The sequence below is a fragment of the Cavia porcellus genome, unplaced genomic scaffold (genome assembly GCF_034190915.1).
Source record: "Cavia porcellus strain 051 isolate PalLab524CR breed Dunkin Hartley unplaced genomic scaffold, mCavPor4.1 scaffold_6, whole genome shotgun sequence".
NCBI classification, from domain to species: Eukaryota; Metazoa; Chordata; class Mammalia; order Rodentia; family Caviidae; genus Cavia; species Cavia porcellus.
This window is the reverse complement of record NW_026947489.1, coordinates 29,039,414-29,063,539: the sequence shown is the minus strand read 5'-3', so window position 1 is coordinate 29,063,539 and position 24,126 is coordinate 29,039,414. Positions and strand designations below refer to the sequence as shown.

At 44.1% G+C, this 24,126-nt stretch overlaps 1 protein-coding gene across 2 annotated transcripts; it reads right to left on the bottom strand.

Annotated features, from left to right (window-relative positions):
* Positions 1-1,200: 1,200 nt before the first annotated feature.
* On the bottom strand, positions 1,201-19,760 carry Ndufaf1 (NADH:ubiquinone oxidoreductase complex assembly factor 1). Of its 2 annotated transcripts, none has more exons than XM_013159002.3 (5): positions 19,225-19,760; positions 12,990-13,640; positions 7,383-7,568; positions 2,904-2,978; positions 1,201-2,307 (listed from the first exon to the last, which is right to left on the bottom strand). In XM_013159002.3, exons 2-5 carry the CDS (start codon positions 13,563-13,565, stop codon positions 2,158-2,160), a joined length of 987 nt encoding a protein of 328 aa, XP_013014456.1. In that variant the 5' UTR covers positions 13,566-13,640; positions 19,225-19,760; the 3' UTR covers positions 1,201-2,157. The 2 variants fall into 2 exon arrangements, with proteins under 2 accessions (XP_013014456.1, XP_003475479.1); XM_003475431.5 differs by having other exon boundaries at positions 19,164-19,758.
* Between the last annotated feature and the right edge of the window lie 4,366 nt (positions 19,761-24,126).

Genomic DNA, 24,126 nt, shown 5'->3' with positions numbered 1-24,126 from the left:
GCCTAGAACTCAAAGTGATTCTCTTGCCTCAGCCTCCGGTGAGTGCTGGGATTACAGGCATGCACTACCATGCCTGGCTTTAAAGACTGCTCTGCCTTGTCGTATCTTACTAATTTTATGGAAAAGACTAGAGTTGTATAACCTAATATCCTTGTTCTTTGCACTACCTTTGTGGAGTTTTGTGTCTTGCTCAAACTTTTCATAAATGACATTCTTTTCTCATAGATTGAGTGAATGTAACAATCACCTTATGATTACATTTGGACGACACCTAAGACCAACAAGGCCTTAAATGTATACACCCTTCACACACCCTCCTTTCCTACTTCCACCCCAAGAACAAAATGTCCCTATTCTTCCTTTGTATTTCCACGGTGCCTCTCAGGTTTTGGTTTTTATCTTTTTATTTTTTGAGGCAGGGTCTTACGATGCAGTTCAGACTATGTAGCCCAGGTCTCCTGCCTCAGTCTCCGAAGTTTTGAGATTACAAATAAGTTTTCACCATGTCCACTTTGGCTTTATTACATTCAGATTTGCATATATTTTCAGAACGTGGCACATGCCTGGTTACTTGAAAAAAAACTCAGATTTTCCTACCAAGGCACAAAGATCAATCAAGAGATCCTGGAAGCTGGGTGTAGTGCTGCATACTGGGAGGCTGAGGCAGGAAGATAACAAGTTTGGGCCCAGCCTGAGCAAAAAATAACCCATAACAGGTTGGGGATACAGCTCAGCAACACAAGCACCTGCCTGCTAAGCCCAAGGTTGTGTTCAATCCCTGGTACCAAACATAAATAAATAAATAAATAAATAAATAAATAAATAAATATCGGGTTCATGCTTTTTTTTTTGGTTCATGCATTTTTGGAGGACAGGCTCTCCACTGAATATTCCATTTCTCAGTAACTTCCACATCATCCCTATCAATAAGGAAATAGAAGAAACCTAAAAGGAAAAAATGGTAGAAAGGCAGCAGCAGCCCTCTGAGACTTCCTTTGAATCTGCCTTCTCATGTACGAAATCCTTGTGGTGGGAACCATTCTGACAAAAACATGGTAACATGTTATATCAGTGCTTGCAACTTAAGAGACAGCGTCTGGTTTCACAATATACCCCTGATCTGGTCTCTTACTGACAGCAGTTCGTCTTAGCCTTTAATCACTTTTCTTGTTGCTAAGACAAAATACCCACTACTCAAAGTTCGAAGCGGAAAGGTTTATTTGGCTCACAGTTCACAGAGGTTTTGCTCCATGGTCAGCTGGCACCAAGGCAGGGTGGCATGGCAGAGGGGCACCGAGGAGGAACAACCATCCATCACAGAGTAGGACATGCAGAAGGCAGCAAGCAATGGCAGCAACCTATTGCTTTTTTGGTGTTTGGGGGTTTTTTTTTGGGTACCAGAAATCAAACTCTTTTTTTTTTTTTTTTTTGTCTTTTTCTTTTTTTTTTTATTGGTACCAGGGATCGAACTCACAACTGCCTGCTTACAAGAAAGGCGCTTATGCTGCAGAGCTAAATCCCCAGCCCCCAGAAATCAAAATCTTGCCAAGCAGATACTGCGCCACTGAGCTGTATCCCTGGCCCTACGGCTTATTTTTGTCTTTCCAGGCTGTCTGCCCTTGGGTGGCACTACCCACATGTAGGGAGGGCCTTCTACACCCAGAACTATGCCAAACCAATCAGTGGACTAATACCACATGCCTTTAATCCTACTATCACATGCCCTAGATCCAAAAATCCTCACCTCTGACTGCATGAGACTTTGGGGTAACCTCTAGACGTGAACTATAACATCCTATTTTATGGAATACATACCAGCAATTTATTTGCCATTAGGTTTTGGTTTTTAGTCTTCTTTTGTTTTTTTTTTTTTTTTTAGTCTTTTTGAAATAGTCTCACTATGTAGTTCAGGCTGGCCTTGAACTCATTTTGTAGCCCAGGCTGGCTCTGAGTTCACATGATCCTCCTGCCTCAGTTTCAGAAGCATTGGGATTACAGTCGTGTATCTTCATATCTGGTGCCGTTAGTTTTTTTCTTTTTGGGGGACGCTGGCTGCATCCCAGCCCACAAAACAAAACACTTACTTTTTTGTCTGCATCACTGTGGCTGCTACTATCATCATTAGTCTAACAACACAAAACTGGCATATCCTCTTCCTCATTTAAAAAGTCTTGGGTTAAGCACTGGAGAATTTTCATACGGAAATTCTTCTGTGTGGGCTGGGTCATTAAACACACCAATAAAATCTATTTCCAGGAAGAATGGACCATCTACTTTATCAGCCAGGGTGAATCCTATAGTAGAGATCTAAATTGAAACAAAGAAGTTGATTAAAATCTTAACAAGGATGTACTGCTGTCCCTGAGTCTTTACACCATGAGCTTCGGCAAGGACACAGTAGTTCTCCTGTGCTGGAGCAAATTAGAGACTGCTGTTCTTCCCCTCATTAGGTGAGCTCCTTCAGAGTAGGAAGGACAACAGAAATGTCTAATGGAGATGCCTTAAGATCTGTTCTTTTTTGCTTGCTTGTTTGAAACGGTCTCACTATGTACTTCTGGTTGACCTTGAGTATTCCCGGCTGGCCTTGAATTTGAGGTGATCCTCCTGCCTCAGCCTCCTGAGTGCTGCGATTACAGATGTGTACTACCACACCCAGCACTGGAGTTCTTCTAAACTCATTTGAGAGCAAAAATAAATTGCAGGCACCATGAAAAGATGACACAGTCATGTCCTACCAGGATGGGGTTAACTCACAGGATGGGCCTGACTTTGGGCAATAGAGAAGGCCCTGCAGAGGAATTTCATCTTTCATTGCCAGCTTCTCAAGATGATCTGAGCTTGTCCTCATGGGAGTTATTTCACTACATTATCATCCTGGCTGAAAAGTACAGGAACTAGCTTACCTTGTCAAGCAGAAGCTTGTACTGGGCATCCCGGATTCTTCCTTTATTTGAGAAGAAAAATTTGGAAAAGGGAATCTGAAAGAAAATATTTTATAGCTGAAAAATAAGCAATTGAGGCATCTATATGAAATTACAATGATGAAAACAGTTTAAATATTATTACGTTATTTAAAATAACAAAAAATATGAGAAGTTGTTTGGATCAAACATACAAGGGCATAAACTCAGGGCCTTAAGCATGCATGGCAGTGACACAGCCCAAAGACAGACATTTGTAAAACCAGCTGGGCATGGCAGTGCACACCAGTAATGCCAGCACATGAGAGGCTGGGGCAGCAATTGCAAATTCATGATCAAACTGGACTATATTGCCAAGACTTTGTCTCAAAAAGGGGGAAAAAAATGAAAAAAAAATCTGGGTGTAGTGATACATACCTGTAATCACTGGGGAGGCTAATCTAAATTGAGAATAGAGAGGACTAGAAGTTTGAAGACAGCCAAATAAATAAATACTGGGCATGTAGTACAATGCTCCCCAGTTCAGTACTTAATAGTGCAAAAGCAAAATAAACAAAAACCAAAAACCTAGAAAACACAATGAAAAATTTTGTAAGCCAGCAGTCCCAAAGGAAAAGTGATAGAGTAAAATCATAGCTGACCGCAAAGACAGAAAATAAATTAGGAAAGAAAAAGTATTTGTAACATGGACAAAAGAGTAGAATTCTTTTTTTTTTAAGAGTAGTATCCTAAACATAGCTTTTATTTTCTTTGTCTTTTTTTGGTCTTTTTTGGTTTTTATTGGTACCAGGGATCGAACTCACGACTGCCTGCTTGCAAGGCAGGTGCTTATGCCGCTGAGCTAAATCCCCAGCCCCTCTTCTTTGTCTTTTTGAGACAGTTTTGCAACACAGTTCAGGCTGGCCTTGAGTTCACTTTGAGGCTGAGTCTAGCCTTGTACTCATGATCCTCCTGCCTCAGCCTCCTGAATGCTTGGACTACAGGAATGCACCATCATGCCCATTTTGGTGGGTTTTTTTTGTCTTCTAAATAAAACTTTTTACAGATACCCAAGAAAGGGACTGGGCATAGTGACACATGCCTATAATCTCAGCACTTGGGAGGCTGAGGCAGGAGGATCATTAAATTCAAGGCCAGGCTGAGTTCCATAGTGAGTTGAAGATCAGCCTGAACTGCATAGCAAGACCCTGTCTCAAAACAAAATGAAACACCTAGGAAAAATATTACACTATCAAATAGAAAAACGAGGATAAGGGGCTGGGGATTTAGCTCAGCGGCATAAGCACCTGCCTTTGCAAGCAGGCGGTCGTGAGTTCAATCCCCGGTACCAATAAAAAGGAAAAAAGACAAAAAAAAAAAAAAAAAAAGAAGAGAAAAACAAGCACCCTTTTTAGAGGGAGGGTGGCTCAGCACCGCTGTTTTAGAGGCAGCTGGCAAGTGTGACAGGCAGCATTCTGAGATGGTCCTGACAATTCCCACCCACTGGTAGAGACACACCTCCCAAGTATCCAATCAAACACTGATCTCAGTTGCTATATGGAGATTCTGTGAGGTAAGGCTCTTGGCCTCACTCAGGAGACTGTCCTGTGCACACATGGTGAGCACATGAGCCCAGAAATACATGCTTCTAATTAGAGACTACTAATTAGACATTCTTCTAATTAGTGAAAGAGGAGCATGAAAGTCAGGACCCCCTCTGACCATCAGCAAGGCCAGGAAAACTCCTCTACAATCACAAGAAGCTAAATTTTTCTAAGAATGAGAAAAAGCTAAGACAGTCTTCCCCAGACTCCAGGGAGCGGCACAACCCAGCAGACACCCTAACCCTGAAATCCCAGCACTCAGCACAGTGAAGCAGGAAGTTTGAGGCTGACGTGGGCCACAAAGTGAGATTAAGACAAGCTTGAACTGCATAGCAAGACCCTTTCTCAAAACAAAACCAAAAACCAAAACAAAACACCAAGGGGGAAAAAAAATTGGCCAACCAGGCCTGCAGGCACACGTCTGTAATCCAGCACTCTGGGAAGCTGACAGAATGCCTGTGAACTTAAGCCCATCCTGGGCAATTTAGCAACTTAGTAAAACCCTGTCTCAAAATGAAAAATAAAGAGTCCAGTGGACACAGCTCAGTGCAAAGGCTCTGGGTTCAGTGCCTAGCACAAAACAACAACAACAAAAAAAATACTGACTGCGAGCCACGTATAGCAGTATACCTGGAATCAAATGAGAAGCCAGCCTGGACTACATAGCACAACCCTGTTTCAAAACCAAAAAAGAAGCAAGAACCAATGATGGAGCACAACACAACAGGTCCAAATTTACAACTTACTGGACTATGAACAAACAAGTACGTGTTGTTTTAAAATGTTAAATCTGAGATAATTTGTTATGTATGACAGAGAACCCACTGCTATGTAACAAAATGTGAAATGCTCTAACTTTGACCTACCAACTGTAATTCCAGCACTCAGTAGGCTGAGGCAGGAGGATCTCCATGAGTTCAAGGCCTACCTGAACTATACAGTGAAATTGAGCCCAGCCTGAATTACATAGTGAGACCCTATCTCAAAAAACAAAAACAATTTATATGACAAATAAGATCTGATAAATAGAGATATGGCTTTTGTAATAGTAAGAAAATAAAAAGGAAAAAAATCAGCTAAATTATGGTACATCCATACAACTGAACATCTGGCCATGGGAAAAATGAATCGATATAGGACACAATGGGAAAACCTCTGGGATGTATTATTAGTAAGAAATCAATCAAAAAAAAAAAAAAGAAATCAAGATGGAGATAAAACTTGAGTGGGTGGCTCAGTACAGCTCATGCTTAGCAGGTAGGAAACCCTATTTTCCAGCCTAGCACCACAAAAAATAAATAAAAATAGAACCTGACTCTAAATAAAAATTCAAGTCTAAATGTACTGATATTGTCAATGTACTTTAAAATGAGTTAAAAAGAACCCCAGGCTGGTAGCTCAGGCATGCAGTCCAGCACTCCCGGGGCTGAGGCAGGAGGGTCACAGGAGAAACTCTGCCCTGACTCACTAGCACAATTTCAGCCTTCACTTCCTGTAAGTCAGTGAAGTGGGAGGCAGCTAGGGAAACCCGAACATATGGCTGAGGGTGAGTTGGAGACGCTGGAAATGGCCGCACCCAAAATGGGGACATTGTGAAAGCAGAGAGGTGAGGGGGACCTGAGAACAGCCTGGATGTGAGATGGAGGAGAGGAGAAATCCAAGCCAAGCTGAGTTTGTGACATGAGCAAACTGGCGCCTGAAAACACTTCAGCAGCCGGAAGTGGTGACTGGTGCCAGATTTTAGTCATTCCCACACGAGGCCTGGTCAGCACTCCGCACCGCCTCCCAGGTGTGCTGGAAGTCAGTCAGCAGAGCCTCTCCACAGAGCTCCTCACCCAGCGTAGTAAGGTAAAAAGGGTATTTTCTCTTTGGCAGTAGCAGAGATTGAACCCAGGGCCTCGATCATGTTGACAAGCAGCTCTAACACTGAGCTGTATCTGCAGTCCTAAGAAGATGATTCTTGAGCAAGGTGTGGTGGTTCATGCCTATAATCCTAGGGCAATCAGAAGGCTGAGTCAGGAAGACTAATACCAGTCAGGAGGAGGCGGCCAGCCTGAACTACGTAGTGAGCTTTTGTCTCAAAAAATGAAAGAAAAGAAAAAAAAAAAGAAAAGAAACGAAACAACCAAACAAATTAATCCTTAAAACTTCATCTTAGGCTGGGGATTTAGCTCAGTAGCACAAGCACCTGCGTGGCAAGTGCAAGGTTGTGAGTTTGATTCGTGCTACAAAGCAAAAAAACATCTTATTTACAAACTAGACTGCTTATGCTTTCAAGAAGTTGAAAATTTTTCATAATAGTAAAGCATTTTTTCTTCCTTTTTTTAGTTATATGTGCTGCTGAAGTGAGCCTAAGTACTGCTTCTCTTTAAGGGAACCTTCCTACTAAGCTATGCATTGTAACGTAGTAGTTGCCTGACCACGGCAGGAACTTAAACATCTAACTGGGTTTGTTGGCATGTCTGTAATCCCAGCTATTCAGGAGGCTGAGGCAGGAGCAACGTAAGCTCAAGGCCAGTCTGGGCAATTTAGTGAGACCTCGCTCAAATCAAAAAAAATAAAAAGGCTGAGGGAGTAACTGAGGGGTAGAGCTGCTTGCCTAGCATGTGCAGAGCTCGGTTCAATCCACAGTACTGCCAGAAAAAAAAAACAAAGTGAGAGAAATATCAACTTGGGTACAGAGCAGAGTGGCAGTGAGTGAATTAGCATGGATCTGGCTATGTCCTTGTCAGAAACACTTACTGGTTAGTAAGCTAACGTGTAAGTTCCTTCCTCCCCCACTCCCCACCACCCACTTCCAGAAGGGTTAGTGCCAACAAGAAAGCCATAATGTGACACAGTCTCAAGGGCCTGGTTCTCACAGAGCCTGTGCTGTTACCTTGACCTCCTGCCAGTAGGGCCCACCGCGGGTGTACATGAAGTAGCTGTACATCTGGTCCTTCTTCTGGATGAAGTCCGTCTGCTCCCGGATGTTCACCATCCAAGGCCGCCCATCGCCGCGGATGCGGAGATACAGAGAGTTGTACTGGGACCAGTCATAAGACATCTTCTTGTCAAAGGCACCCTGAGTACAAAAGCAAGGTAGTTTAACCTCACACTCATCAAGTCAGCAGTACCCAAGGGTCTGCTCCTCTGTCCTGATGCACTTTTTATCACAGGGAGGCAGGTTAACCTGGTGATTATTACATTAGCACAAAATACTGACCTACCTTCCTATCAAGTCACGTTCAGGAAATGATTGGCGGGGACACACACTTGCCAGCTTGGAGGAAATGACTGTGCCTGTTTTCTGACCCCCAGGAGCAGTGGCATCCGAGTGGCCCACTGTGCAACTTGCCCCAAATCATAAATGACTGAGAAACAGAGCTCAAGGGCTTGGGCTTGGTTTTTGTTGTTGTTTATTTTTGAGATAGGATCTTGCTACAAGACATTGAATTTTTTTTTTTTTTTTTTTTTTTTGTCTTTTTCCTTTTTATCGGTACCGGGGATCGAACTCATGATTGCCTGCTTTCAAGGCAGGTGCTTATGCCGCTGAGCTAAACCCCCAGCCCCCAAGACATTGAAAACTTAAGATTATGCACTTGTCTGAATGATCTCATCTAAGATTCACAGCAGCCCTGTGAGAAAGGTGTCACCATCTTACTGTTTCAGAGTACAGCAGTAACATCTCCATTCCAAGTCCATGTGCTTTACAAAAGTGGGACTGTGCTAGCTTTCAAAGGAGTTATTCATAGCAGTCTCAAGGGCAGCCTGACTCATGACTGACAGTGCTCAGACAAGAACTCATGTTGACCAGCTACACAAGACACTGATCCCTTAGCCTGTTTCCTCCTCCATAAAATTATAATGATCTTTCTTCCCCTTCAAGACTGTTGTGAGGAATAAATAATAATGTAGATAAGTGGAATGAAAGAATGTAGATGAAGTGCCCAGCACATGGTCTGGTGAAGTGCATTAATAAACTATCTCAGCCAGGTATGGTTGCACATGCATGTAATCCCAGCATTCAGGAGGCTAAAGTAGGAGGATCACTGTGAGTTCAAGATCAGCCTGGGTTACAAAGTGAGTTCAACAGGTGGCCTGAACTGCATAGTGAAACCCTGTCTCAAAAAGACAAAAAACAGAACAACCCATTTGGAATCCCTCCTGTCTCTCAGGAGCTCCTCCTGTTCCCCTTCTAATTCCCTAATAAATTTTCCTACTACTAGCTTCCGTTTTCATTACCCATAGTGGCTGTCGAGCCACATATTATCCCCTCTTCTGCACCGTTTTTGCTATTTGTTCACACTGCTTTAAGTTCAAGGCCTCCAGAGTAGCAAGGATTAGAGGCTACCATACCTGGGCCCTCAGAATTATTCTTTACTCCACACTGACCAAAGCCAGTCTGTGGATTTCACAGGCTAACAAAACTCCTATCTATCATTTGTTGCATCTGGAAGAACAAATAGCTTTCTTTTTCATTACTATAGGAAGAGAGGGAGTGTAATACCACTGCTGACACTTATTTTTCTCCTTAAAGCACAGTAGCCAAGCAAATGCCCACAATCAAGGTCAGCAGTCAGGCACACAAGAGTGTCTACAGCAGTACCCAAACAAGGTGGCAAAATATCAGAAAAATCTGGAGGCAGGTGGGAGAAAAAGGGGTTGATTTAAACAACTTTGGAAAGTAGTGTTTTAACTGGAAGCCACAGACTAAAAACAAAAGAAACTACATAAACATTGTACTCTAGTTAATTATGAGCTATAAGTTTAAAGTTCTCAAACTGGGGTCAGGGTATAGCTCAGCGGTAGACTGCGTGCCCATGTACAAGGCCCTACAATGCAAAAACAAAACAAAAAACCTACAATTCGAAAAATGACACTGGCAAGGTGGCATGTATAGTACCTATATTCCTGCTACTTGGGGGCTGAAGATCATCTGAGCCCAGTTCAAAACCAGCCTGGGCAACAACATAAAAAAATCAAATCTGAAATTGCTTTGCATATATACTAGAGCTAAAAATAAATGGATAGCACACAGGACCCAGGTTTCTCAATGTTAAGAGAGGAAGTTACAGCTGAGCAAGAGAAGGGAAACTAGAATAAACCATCTGGCACTGGATTAGACTCAGACAATGGTGTGAACTCCCACTAAGCATAAAATTGTAGGCCTAAGTAGGCAAGGAAATAAGATCACTACACATGCATATACCATGATTTGTCACTTAAACCAGAGGTATGTTTTGATTTTTGCTACTGTTACATTTTAGTGGGGGGGTTTGGTTGGTGCTTTCTGAGACATCGTCTTGCTATGTAGTTCAGGCTGGACCTGATGGTGCAATCCTCCTGCCTCAGCCTCCCAAGTGCTGGGATTACCCACACCTGGCAAAAGCCTTCTATAGAAATACACTGTTGGTGAGTTACCTGGTGTGACTATCAGGGTGTACTCACACTAACCTGGATGGCACAAGTTGGTTATCCAACATGTCCTCTTTGATTTCTTTTCTCAAAACAAGGTCTGGCTATGTTGCCCAGGCAGGATGCAAATGGCAGTCCTCTTGCTCAGCCTCCCAAGTGCTGGAATTACAGCATGTGCCATCACACCTAGCATCAGCATGATCTCCTGATGCAATCAAGAGATGTAGTAAGCATGACATCTAGAAGGCTGCTACCAGCATAACATAACACACTATTTTATTTTTAACACACTATTTTAGAGTGAGCTTCTTTTTAGGTACAAGGAATACAGTCTAAAATAATGATAAAAAGTACATGTACATCAGTATCATTGTCGTTCACACATCTAAACTGTTAAGTACTACACATAATTGGGCCATACATTTATCTGGCTCGCAGCACACTGAGTTTACAGCCACCACCAGAACAAACATGGGAGTGACATGTCACAATACCAGGTTCTGAATGATTGGTGACAAGAATGTTTTACCTTCGTAACACTTTCACGGAACGGCCATCATACATGCAGCCTGCGACTGAGTGAAGAGCTAGTCTGGGGGGAATGCCTGTGTTTCTGCCTATAACTACTGAAAAAGGCCAGAGGGCACAAAGCATACCCTGCACCCAGCCTTTGGTATCCAATCCCATTCTTCAAACATCAGATCAGGTCTCTTTCAAGAAATTACTAATTCTATTGCCAGGATAGGAAAACTACAAGATGAGTGCAGAGTGTCTTGTAGTGTCACAAAGTGCTTTCAAAAGTAGCTGAGTGTGCTGGCACAGGTATGTAATCTCAGCACTCTGGGAGGCTGAGGACGCTGGCAAGTTCAAGCCTTGCCTTGGTAAGTTGGCAACTTAAGACTCCAAAACTGAAAATGAACAAACAAACTAAAGGGTGAAGACCCTAGGTCTGATACTCAACACTGCAAAACAAACAAACAAAAAGTGCTCAAAAGAGAAAAGCATGAGGGCCAACCTTGCACGGCACTTAAGTAGTGAAAGCTGGGATTACTAGGCAAAAAGTAAGAGCCTGGCTCAACCACTGGTCCAGGCATGACTGTCCCCCAGGGCGCATCTAATCACATTTATCAGTCTTTGTTGGGAGCCGCAGCCCCGAGCCCGGTCGCTTCACTTGGCGGACGTGAGGCCTGTAGTAAAGAGTAAAGCCTGAGGTAGATTACCCCTCCCATCGAGCACGTTAGTTTCCTGCTTACCGCGTAAGCAACCCGCTCAACAATATAGTCTGCCTGGCAACTGATGATGTTAGCCAATCAGCTTGCCTTGCTTACTTCAACATGATTGGACACTGTATCCGTATATATACTGGTGCCACCCCTGGGGGGGAAGAAGAAGCCCGGAAGTAGAAGCCCAGAAGGAGCCGCGGAGAGCGGACCGGTAGAGGCTTCGGAGCGAAGCCCGGAAGGAGCCGCGGGGAGCGGACCAAAGGAGGCTTCGGCTGGGAGCGATCCCAGGGCAGGCTGTACGGAGAAGAAAAATAAAAGAAAAGGTTGTCCACTGCCAGACTTTGTCGTGTGTCCTTCCTGCCGGCCGGGAGCGGACATCGACAAGTCTTTTTAGTATAAAATTAGTAAAAAGCTGCCAGTGTCCACCGGTGGTTCAAGCCACTCAGCAGTGAAACATGAACTACAGCCCATCAAGAATGTGTTAAATTATCAACAAAGTGAAATTCCATACTAAAGGATTGAATGAATAAAGTGAAAGTAGAAGAGAAAGCAAATCTTCTGAAAAAACCTCAAATAACTTGCAGATATTACGTCCTCCAAGAAATAGCTTATTCCTTCTCCCTACCTGAGTGCAGACTGCACTCATGACCTGTGAAAAGAATGAGAAGACTGTCTGGCAAACACAGTCCTGCTCAGGCAGTCACATACCCTGTTAGTATGCAGAGAGAAGGGTGTTTAACTCTGTGTGTATCCATCCTAAAACACCAGGAGAAAGACACCAGGAATCCCTAAACAAGGGTCACTCTGGAAATCTCAATCCTTCTGAAAATTAGCACTGATAGTCACAGCTATCTGACAGACTAAAGTGGGAATATCACCTGAGCCCAGTAGCTTGAGACCTGTTTGGACAACACACAGAGAAGATATATCAGAACTCTGTGGAAACTGAGTATGGTGACACCCAGCTGTAAATCTCAGCACTCAAGACACTGAGGTAGAAGAATGTTTAAGGCCAGGCGAACTACATGGTGAGTTTGATTCTAGCCTGAACTGTACAAAAAGACCCTGTCTCAAAAAATGAAAATGAAAACGAAAATGAAAAAGAAAGAAACAAAATTTAAGGGCAGACTAAGAAACTATCATGTATCAGAGAACTAAAGACACATAATAACTACATGCAGTGTGCTACCATGGATAGGCTTCTTGAACAGAAAAAGAATATTACTACAAAAACTAAAGAAATCCAAATAAAGTCTAGAATTTAGTCAGCAGCAATGTACCAAAGATAGTTTCTTGGGGGCTGGGATTTAGCTCAGCGGCATAAGCACTTGCCTTGCAAGTGTGCGGTCATGAGTTCAATCCCCAGTACCGATCAAAAAAACCAAAAACCAAAAACCAAAAAAAACAAAGAGAGTTTCTTAGTCATGACAAGTGTAGTATAGTAATCTATACTGTGCTCATAGCTGGGTAAGAGGTACACAGGAACTCTGCACTACCTTTGTACTTGCAATTTTTCTATAAAGCAACAATTCTTCTAAAATAAAAAATGTACTCAAAAAAGAAAAAAGCCACAGACTAACCTTATATCCACTCTAAGAAATCCCAGGCCACCAGAGTGTCTGTGCTGTAAGACAGAGGAAACATCAACCTCCAAACATCACCCAGGACTCTGACTGCTAGGGAGCCCTCACATAGCAGTGTTCCACTGCACAAAACAGTGCCAGCAACAAGGAATACTCCTCAGGAACCACTTCCTGTGCCCTGGAAAGATGCCATCCACTGCATGCCAGGTGCTGTGAGCCAGTGACAAGAAGTCTGCCCAGGAAAGCAGCTCCTCCCTGCCCCTGTCGCCTGGCCTTACCTACCCGGAGTGCCCTGGATATCATTGCACAGTACCCGCTCTGGCTGCTCTCCCCATCCTTGGGAGCCTCGGAGCTCAAAGTCCCATACAGCAGCGCACTTTGGTTGTTCTTGCCCATTTTCAAGAACACTTCGCTTCTGCCTCCAATTGTCTTGTCGGAGGTCACGACCCACTTGTCCAAGTCCTCTTTGCCTCGAAACTGCCAGACAATCCTGGCTTGCTCGAGCAGGACCTCGTGCAGGGGGCGGCCTTCCGGGCCCACCCAGCGACTCACGATCTCATTCTTCAAGCGTCTAAAGTGGTCCTTTACTTCGTCCCTCAATGCTTTTTCAAAACTCACTTCAGGCTTCTCTTCAGAAGAGAGAATATCCACCGAGACTTCCTTCTGCTCATGTCCTTGCAAACCTTCTTCGGGCCTGCTCTGCTGGGAGGCTCTTCCAGGAGTGGTGCCTGGCTTCGGAAGGCTCCCTGAACAATAGGCTGTGACGCAAACACCCAGAGGCTGACGCAGGGCCCTGTGTAGCTTCAAGTACTTTCCAAGAACATGCGGGCCACTTGGGAATCTGCAGGCCAAAGCCATGCTTCGAAAAGGGCAAAGGGTAAATGTTTCCCCCGTTCTCAAGGGAGGACACTTCAGCAAACAGCCTGATTCCACCTGTGATGAAAAGACAACGAAAAGTTAGCAGTGCAGCAACCAATGCGTCACAATTTCAAATTCAAAAGGGGTCAGAATTAGGATACTTTAAACATATTTTCTAATTCTTAAAACATTCATTTATGAGCAAAGCATTGTATCACACACTTCAAAAAATACCAACATAACTAAAATCAAGCCCTCATAAAACAAAGCCTCAGCTCCATCAACATGCTAATCAACCCAAAAATAATTCAAGTATGTGTCAAATGCTACCCCAGGATGTTGTATCAACTTTTTGTTGTTGTTTTTTGTTTTTCGAGACAGTTTCATTACATAGTTCAGGCTGGCCTAGAACTCACCAGTGATCCTTCTACGTCAGCCTTCAGAGTGCTGGGATTATAGGCATGTGCCACCATACCCTGCAGATGTATCAATTTTAAATTTTAACACGGGGTTTTTAAAGAAATAGTAGGTTCTAAAACAGTAAATACCCAAGTAATTCACTTTAGGACCTAGGCCAACTGACTTTCAGTGTAACCGTTCTTAAAAAGAGGGGTAAGCTGCGCATGATGGCACATGCCTGTAATTCCAGCATTCTGGGAGGCTGAAGCAGGAAGATTGCAAATTTGGGCCAGTCTGGGCAATTTAGCAACCTTGTCTCAACATAAAAAATCCATTTTTTTTTTTTTTTGTCTTTTTCCTTTTTATTGGTACCAGGGATCGAACTCACAAGGCAGGCGCTTATGCCACTGAGCTAAATAAATCCCCAGCCCCAAAAAATCCATTCTTTTGTTACTTTTTTTGAGAAAGGTCTTGCTATATAGTGCAGGCTGGCCTTGAACTCACTATATAGCCAAGACTGGCCTCGAACTCTCTTTTTTTTTTTTGGTACCGGGAATTGAACACATGGCCTCGTGCTTGCCAGGCAAGCGCTTATGCCGCAGACCTAAATACCCAGCCCCTGGCCTCAAACTCTCAATGATCCTCCTGCCTCAGTCTGCAAGGGCTGGGATATCAGGAATGTGCCAAGCTTGGCTAAAAAATTGTTTTTAAAAGGGGGCTTGAGGGCCTAGGGATTTAGCTCAGCAGCATAAGCTGCTGTTTGGCAACTGTGAGGTCATAAGTTCAATCCCCCATACAAAATAAAAAAGGAGGGGATCACTTAAGCTGGACATGGTGGTGCACTCCTGTAATCCTAGCACTGGGAGGCTGAGGCAGGAAGAGCATTGCAAGTTCAAGACCAGTCTGGGCTACAAAGTGAGCCCAAGGCCAGGCAAGTCTGAACTGCATAGAAAGACCCTGTCTCAAAAAGACAATAAATAATACATACATACATACATACATAGGCTGGAATGCAGGTCAGTGTGAAAGCCCTGGCTTTAATAATACCCATTATTCAAAAAAAAAAAAAAAAAAGAAAAAACAGGGGTCCTATAGTGAGTACTGTATGTGGAATCAGAGACTGGAATGCGACACCTGGTTCTGCCTATTTTATAGGCTGTACCTATATATATGAGTACTGCAGTTTCACAGCACTAAACCTAATAAAGCTGTTTACCCTCAGATAAACCAGCTGCTTTCCCCTACCCTACCAGTTCTGAGGGTTAAACCTTTATCATTGAGCTTCATCCTCAGTCATTAAATTGCCCAGGTTGAGCTCAAACTTGGGATCCTCCTGCCTCAGCCTCCTAGTGTGCTGGGATCAGAGGCATAAGCACCCACACCTGGCTCCAGTCCACCTTTTGAGGGCCCCCTTTTCTCAGAAGGAAGTCTCCTATCTACCTGTTCTTCTGCAGATCATATGGAATGACACTTGCAAGAGGCTTTTCAGATTCCGTAAGTCTAATGACATCCACAAATTACTTCATTTGTAAAATCTCCTAGTCCAAGTCCCACATAAGTAACCAGTTCTTGTATCAGTCACTGTTTGAACTCCTCAAAGGCAGAACTTGCATGGCATGATGGTGCACACCTGTAATCCCTTACTAGGAAGGCTGAGTCAGGGAGATCACCACCAGCTGGAGACCAGCCTGAACTACACAGCAAGACTGTCTCTTAAACTTAAAAAATAAAAGACAAAAATTCTACAGTTCAGTGCAGCTAGGTTTAAGAGTCTACGTTGAAATGGTCCCAGACCCCACAGGACGTGTAGTCCTTGGAGAACACTGCCTCCTGACTGCATGGGTCACCCGAACACCACTTCTCTCCCAGATTCTCATACACCACCGGCTCCTCCAGCCCCCGCACCACTCAGCATGAGGCAGGACCTCTGCTGCAGAACCGGTCTCTTCTCTTAAACTGTTAGAGCACCTCAAGTGGCTGAAAGTGTAACTCCCTGGTAGAAGATGTGCCCTACATTTGATGTCCAGCCCTAAAATGCTAAAGCCCAGTATTTCCCATAGGCCTTGGGCTCCTCCAGATCTGCTTTCTGCTTGTACCTCCAAACCTCACCACTCTGCCCCAGTCAGAGATGCCTGATTGACAAGCACCAATAACACATTGTCCTTAGGCTGCAGACCACGACCAATGGCTGCTCCTAGGCCAGGAATGGCCCCCACCAATCCTGCCTGGCTCAATCTGGATATTTGCCTCTTCCAAAAGCCCTGCCTGAGTGCCCACTTTCTCCAAGATCAGTGCTGCTAGTCTAGTCTCCAAGCCTAGGGTCACATTTTCCCTATTATAGTTTACTGAGCAGTTCCACTGTGGTTTATTGACCTGTCAATCTCTCCCCAGACTGGAAGTACCTCGAGAGCAGAGTCCTTCCCCACTGTGCCACCCTTGGTTCCAGTCCGTGACACATGCAGGGGGCATCTCGTATCTGCACAAACATCTACACATTTCTGTACTTCTGCCACAAGTGCCCTGCTTCAAAGCCATGCTGCTGCTTGTCATCCCTGAGCAATTCTTCTAAAGAAGGGCTTCTCTAACTCTTACATGCCATTAATTACTTGGAAATTGTGGTAAAATGCAATTTTGATTCAGCAAATATGGCTTAGGGCCTGAGAATCTGCATTTTTAAATACATGCCTTGTTAGCCCATGGAGAACATTAAGTAGTAAAATCCTGACTCTGGTCACCATGCTGATGCTAATCTTCTCCATCCTATGGCTAGACGCAGTAGAACTTTTCTACATATGATGGCACTTCCCATACTACTTCAGCCACTCCTAGAATGTGAACTCCTAAACACACATGGGACTTCCCAATAATGGCCCTTTTGGTTTGACAGCTTACAGTGCTGGTAGCCACCTCAGCTAGACAGACCTTCTGATTCAAGTCTGCAGACAGCAAAACCACTGACACTGTTCAGAGCACAGACAGATTCAGGGCTGGAGGTCCAGCTTGAAAGCAGAATACCAAGACTTTGAGTTTGAGCCCCTGCACTAAAAACATAAAATATAAAAAGCAGTGCAGAGGGGCTGGGGATTTAGCTCAGCAGCATAAGCGCCTGCCTTGCAAGCAGGCAGGCGTGAGTTCAATCCCCGGTACCGAAAAAGACCAAAAAAAAAAAAAAAAAAAAAAAAAAAAGCAACATTCGCTTCACTTTTTTGCTTTCCTCCCTCTCATAGCACCACCTCTACCTCTACCTCCTGATGGTAAGCTCTATAACACTGCTAGACAGAAACTTTCAGCCAGTGCCCTCCTGACCCCTCTTGCTGAGACACCCCATCGTGCCCATGCTGTGCTTCTCTATCGAGAGGCAACAGACCCAACCCACTCGACTACACGCCTGTTTCCGGAAGGCTGTGATGAGGCACCTGCCACTCTCTTCCCATTCACGTGAGAACTCAGGCAGACCTCTCAAGTACAGTAGAACCAAGCCAGGTGTGGGCTATAATCCCAGTACGTGGGAGGCTGACACAGGACGATGGTGAGTTGAGGCCAGCCTAGGTACACGGGGAGTCTCACTCAAAAACGTCACCCCCCCACACACTAATGTTACAAGTATAAAAAAGCAGAAACAAGAAATATTGAGAGAAAAAAAGCTTAATGTGTAGGATGGGATTTTGAATAACATGTCTTAACATTTTCTTTCTTTTGTTTTGTACCGAGGATCGAACTCATGACTGTGTGCTTGCCAGGCAGATGCTTATGCTGCTGAGCTAAATCCCTGGCTTTACCATTTTCTAAACCCTCAGTAGTATTGATACTCCTTTAGTAGTATAAATATAATTATGTTTTATTTTGAAATGGGATCTCACTATATTTCCCAGACTGGTCCTACACTCCTAGGCTCAACTAATTTTTCTTCCTCAGCTTCTTGAGTAGCTGAAACTACAGGCTGAAGTGCCACCAAACCTGGCAGAGGTTCTTTTTTTTTTTTTTTTTTTTTTTGGTCTTTTTCCTTTTTATCGGTACCAGGGATTGAACTCACGACTGCCTGCTTGCAAGGCAGGCACTTATGCTGCTGAGCTAAATCCCCAGCCCCCAGAGGTTCATTTTTTACCAAAAGACAAAGTCACATCTAGTAACTCAACAATGATGGGCTGATGTTAGCAGTGAGTTTTCACAATGGAATCCATGCAACTAGTGGTATTAATAAAGAGTGTAAATTCTGCCAGGTGTGGTGGTAAACACCTGGTAACCTTAAGCACTCTAGGAGGCTGAGGCAAGAGGATTGCTACATCAAACTTAGTACTTATCGGCAATTAAAGACTCAACAAAACCTCTTATCCAAAAACAAAAGTTGAGGCTGGGGATTTAGCTCAGCAGCATAAGTGCCTGCCTTGCAAGCAGGCAGTCGTGAGTTCGATCCCCGGTACTGATAAAAAGGAAAAAGACAAAAAAAAAAAGTTGGGGCTGGGGATTTAGCTCAGCGGCATAAGCACCTGCTTTGCAAGCAGGCGGTCATGAGTTCGATCGCTGATACCGATAAAAAGATTTAAAAAAAAAGTTGATGATGATCTCAGGTGAAGGTTCTGTGTTCAATCAAAAAAATTTTAAAAATTGTAAAACTAGAGCGACTGAGGCAGGAAGATCACTGTGCATTTGAGGCCACTCCCAGCTACATAATGAGTCAAGGCCAGCCTGAACTACATAGGGAGACCCTGTCTCAAAAACAAAACAAGGAAATCAATTTGGTGCAGTGATTTATGCCTGTAATTCTAACAACTAGGGAAGCTGAGGCAGAAGGATTGCAAATTCTAACCCAGCTTGGACAATTTAGCAAGACTGTCTCAAAAAACAAAAAACAAGAAAATAACCAGGTCTGTGATGCACCTCAGTGGTACAGCACTCAACGTTCGTTCTCTTGTACTAAAATAAGTAAGTATTGCTTAATCCCACCACTCAGGAAGGTGAAGCAAGACGACTGCCATGAGCTCAAGACCAGCCTGGGCTACATAGTGAATTCAAGGCCAACCTGGACTGCAATGCGAGACCCTGCTCAAAAAATAAAATAACAGATAAAGACTCCTCCGAAACGGAGGTTCCAATATTATTCGAGGTCACACAGCTGGTGGTAAAACTAACCCCTGTAGCTCCTCACCCGGGCCAGAGGAGAGAGACAGTTCGCCAGGGGACAACCCCGTCAACCCTCACCTGTCAGACCTGCGCCGCCTCCCGGGTTGCAGACGTTCCCACAGTTATAGCCTCTGCTCACCTTTCCCGAGGCTAAGCAAAGCTTCTGTCCGAGTCCGCCGCCCTTTCCCGCCCGGTCCTCCACTATTCCGGTGTAGGTCCATCGGCTTTTCCTTTCCGGCGCCAAATAGGTGATTCAGCATTAAAGTTCCGGTACTGGGCAGAGTCCCAGAAAGAGTGGCGAGGATGCCGCAGCCCGGCGACCTGAGAGTTGGTCCATCAACTCCACAAAAGGCCCGACCTCCACATCCCGTCATTATCTCTGCTCTGTGTGAGAAAAGAAAATTCCGAGATCTTCACCTCCCGCCCCCATGCAGTACACTCCACCCCTGTGCCTCTCACGTAGGATTTGGTTGTTAGCGCCATTCACACCAGGCGCCGGCGGCCTGCCTTCTCGCTACGCCGTCCCCAGGAGCTGTCCGAAGCTCATCGGGAAGACATCTCTGCTGCTGATCCCCGGCGCCCAGCGGAGACCACCGTCGCTGAGTCCCAGCTTGACCCGCCAGCCTGCCCTCCCCACCCTACCGGGACGCGCGGCCCCGGACGCGCACTGTTCTCCGGGGCTTCGCAGAGGGCACCAAACGCTGCTGCCACTTCCGGGTTTCCTTCACCATCAGTTTTCAGTCAAAATTCTACTTCGTCTTCTCTGGACTCCACATTTAAGGCCTGGATCCTTCCGGTCCTACCTCCTCAATGATTTCCTCTTCCACCACCTTAATTCTCCCCAGAGCCTAAGCTACACACACCCTTTTTCTAGTTTCCAATAGGCATTTTCTACAGACAATTTGATAACTTCTTTTCCTACGCCCTGGGATACATTCCCAATTCTTGCAGCAGTTCCAGTGGTGGGACCTAGCATTTCCAATTTGATGTGTGAACACATACCATATCAATTACTCTTCTTTGCTTCTTGCTTTCTTATGCTCTGGTACTGAAGATGGAACCCAGGGCTTTAACGCTGAACTGCATCCCCAACCCTTTATTTATTTATTGATTGGTACCAGGGATTAAACTTATGACCTTGCACTTGCTAGGCAGGCACTTGTGCCACTGAGCTAAATCCCCAGCCCCCTCTTTTTTATTTTATTTTTTGGTCTTTTTTCCTTTTTATCGGTCGGGGATGGAACTCATGACTGCCTGCTTGCAAGGCAGGCGCTTATACCGCTGAGCTAAATCCCCAGCCCCCTCTTTTTTATTTTTTGAGATGGGGGTCTCAAGTTGTCCAGACTTGGTCCAAACTTAAGATACTTCTGCTTCAGATTGCAGATTGCAAGAATTACAAGTATGTCCCATGCATCTTCCCTATTTCTGTAAATGCCCACATCCTCCTAGGCTGGAGATCCTTGGTTGCTATGAACACCTCTTCTCACTGATCCTAAGTCCTACTGAGTTCTCTTTACTGGCTTTGATCTTTTGATCTCACTCCTCTTCAAACATGGTGACTTTCATGGTTATTGTCCTTATACTACTTTCCCTCCAGCTATTGATCGGCCTAGGTGGAACACATTAACAGTTTGTCTAATAAATGTGATAAGTCAGACACACATGTTTAAATATCACACTGTTTCTCTGGTGTGAGAAGCTGAAAAAATAAATAAGAACCAAAATGTATAATAGATGCTGGGAAGGGACTGGGGATTTAGCTCAGCGGTATAAGCGCCTGCCTGTAAGCAGGCAGTCGTGAGTTCGATCCCCGGTACCGATAAAAAGGAAAAAGACAAAAAAAAAAAAAAAATAGATGCTGGGAATTAAGGGAAAACTGTTCAAATGGGTAGGAGGTACAAAGGAGGAGGGAGAGGGAAAGAAAGGAAGGGAAAAGGGAATAAAAGAGAACAGAAGAAAAAAGTGGGTACAAAGCTTTTATAAATAAGGAAAGGAGGGATTGAAGGGAGGGGAAGGGTTTGGGAAAAAAGAGTCAAGATATATTATGTACAGTTACAAACTCACTATGAGGTATCTAAAATGTATTAATAAGGAACTGCACCATCCCAAGGGCTAGGAGACCGAGGAGCAGAACCACACTCCCCAGACCCCAGCCGAGTGCCGCTGGAGCCTTCGACTTGACCACATTGCTGCCATCGGAGGAGCTATGGCCCTGGGTGCTGCACACTTGGTCTTGACATCCGTGGACTTCACCATGACCAGGATTGCAGTTTTCTCCTTGACCGCTATGAAGACATTGGTGGCTGCCATCGCCAACTGGGGCGAAGAGGCAGGTGGCACAGTGGCCACCCTTCAGTCTATATGGGTTCCAGACAGCTAGCATCTCTGAATCATCTAACACGGTCTTGGGCTCCCTCAAGGCTGCTGTAGGGCCTTGTTAAGGCATTCGACTGGATCCTAAGCTTGAGGATGTCCAGCCAGGAAAAAAACGTGTCCTGAGTTGAACCTACAAAACCCTTACTCAGATCAGAGAAAGATGAGGAATAAAGGCCCCATGCCCATAAATAAATAAATAAAATGTAGCAATAAAATTAATTTTTAAAAGTTTGTCTATTTCCACCTTTAAAATGTAGAGCCCAGACTAAGTGTGGTAACACACACCTGTCATCCCAGCATTTAGAAGGCTAAAGCAGGAGTTTCCCTGAGTTCAAGGCCAACTTGAACTGCATAGTGCAACACTGTCTCGAATGAAAGACAAAAAAAAAAAAAAGATAAAACCCAAATATAAATACCATATTCCTTTTGGCCTCCAAATGTGCTGCTGAACAAAGTCTAAGCCTTCCATAATCTCATATTCCATCTATGCTATTCATATTTATCTTCAGTATCTCATCCCAGTTGGTATCTGCTAAACCATAACTGATATTCCTCATGAAAAAATAAGATTTTCTCTGCTCGGCACCCACTCCTTCCCCATTCCAACCCTCCTGGGTACCTGACCTTCCATTCTTGAGTGAATTAGGTGTGGGGTAGGCACCTGATCTGTACTGAGCCACGCAGGTTATTCTGAAGGATTTTCTGAATTAGAGATGAAAAGGCCCTTTTCATCCCAGTGGCTCCTGCTAAATCGTCTATTAATATTGTGGAGAATATTGGTATCAAAGGATAAAATAAATTTCAGTTTACATGGATGTTGCCAGTTCTAGTCAATTATGTTCCCTCCCATAGATTGACTGTTTAGCTCCTTGAATTCTTTTTTTTTTTATCGGTACCGGGAATCGAACTCACGACTGCCTGCTTGCTAGGCAGGTGCTTATGCTGCTGAGCTAAATCCCCAGCCCCCGCTCCTTGAATTCTAAGCATGATAAATTTCCCTTAAATGAATGGAGTTTCTGTTACTTGCAACCAGTGATTGCTCATTGATACATTAAGTCCACCTGTTCAGAAGACACAAATCCACTCTCTGGGGAGAGACAAGGATGGGCAAGGTGAGTAAGGAGTGCCAGAGCAGTTAGTGGGAGCAAGTTCAATAGTGCTGTTGGATAGCAGGGTGATTACAGGTAATGATAATGTACTGGGTATTTCAAAAAACTAGAAGAAAGGATTCTGAAAGTTTTCACCATTAAAATCATAAATATTTGAACAGATCTATTTAACTGGATTTAAAGATATACTGCAACAGCATGCAGAACACTGAAACGACACACAGGATTTAGAGGCAGATTTATTTTACATTGACAGGCATTGACAGGGAATCAATTGTCCCTCAAAATTTCAGGCCTTGAAGGCTCAGGGAGGGGGGTTTTATGGAGTTACATGCAAGAAGCAGAGTACTTGGCTATCTTTGACTGGTTCTCACAATATGCATCAGAGTGGCCAGCTATGCATCATAGTCACCAGCCATTTCTAGGAGACAGGAGCAACAGGAACTATTGCCTGGGAAACTAACAAACTGGGGGACATTTTCTGCTACAATATATATATATATATATATATATATATATATATATATATAAAATCCAAAACATAACCCATTAATACATGCAACATTTTCAAGGCAGGATCTCCTTCAGCACGTAATTTAGGCTGGCTATATATTCTAACTCACCTCAATCTTCCTGCCTCAGCCTCTCAAGTGCTGGGATTACAGGCATGCACCACAACACCCAGCCACTTTTTTCTTTCTTTCTTTTTTTTTTTTTTTTTTTTTTTTTTTTTTTGTACCAGGAATTGAACTCACAACCTTGAATTTGGCAAGCAGGAACTTATGCCACTGAGCTAAATTCCCAGCCCCGACATGGGCACTTTTTTTTTTTTTTTTTTTGTCTTTTTGAGACGGAGTCTCGCTATGCAGTTCAGGCTGGCCTTGAGCTCACTTTGTAGCCCAGGCTGGTCTCGAACTCGCAACAATCCTCCCACCTCAGCCTCCCGAGTGCTGGGATTACAGACATGAGCCACCACGCCTGGCAACCTGGGCACTTTTTAATGTACTTTTTTCTTTTGAGACAGGATCTCATGTAGACCAAACTCCCACACCCAGTTTGTCATCTTTTTTTTTTTTTTTTTTTACTTTTTAAAATTTTATCGGTACCGGGGATGGAACTCACGACTGCCTGCTTGCAAGGCAGGAGCTTATGCCGCTGAGCTAAATCCCCACCCCCCAGTTTGTCATCTTTTTAGTAATTTTTTGTTTGTTTGCCACATCCAATTTTTATGTATAACTTTTATATTATGCATCAGTCAACAAATTTAATTTAAAAAATAAATCATGTTCTTTAAAACTTACTGTTCTCATCCCATGATTACTCCCTTCTGACACCCCAAAATGTTTCATTTTTCTTAAGCACTAGTGGAGCTGAACCCAGAGGTGCTGTACCACTGAGCTGACCTCAAACTTGCAATGCTCTTGCTTCACCTTAAAGACAAGTCTTGTATGTCTGGCTGGCTGGATATACTGCATAGCTGGATTACAGGAAAGTACCATCTTGCCCAGCCAAATTTATTCTTTTTTTGCGGTGGAGGGAGGATATTGGAGATTGAA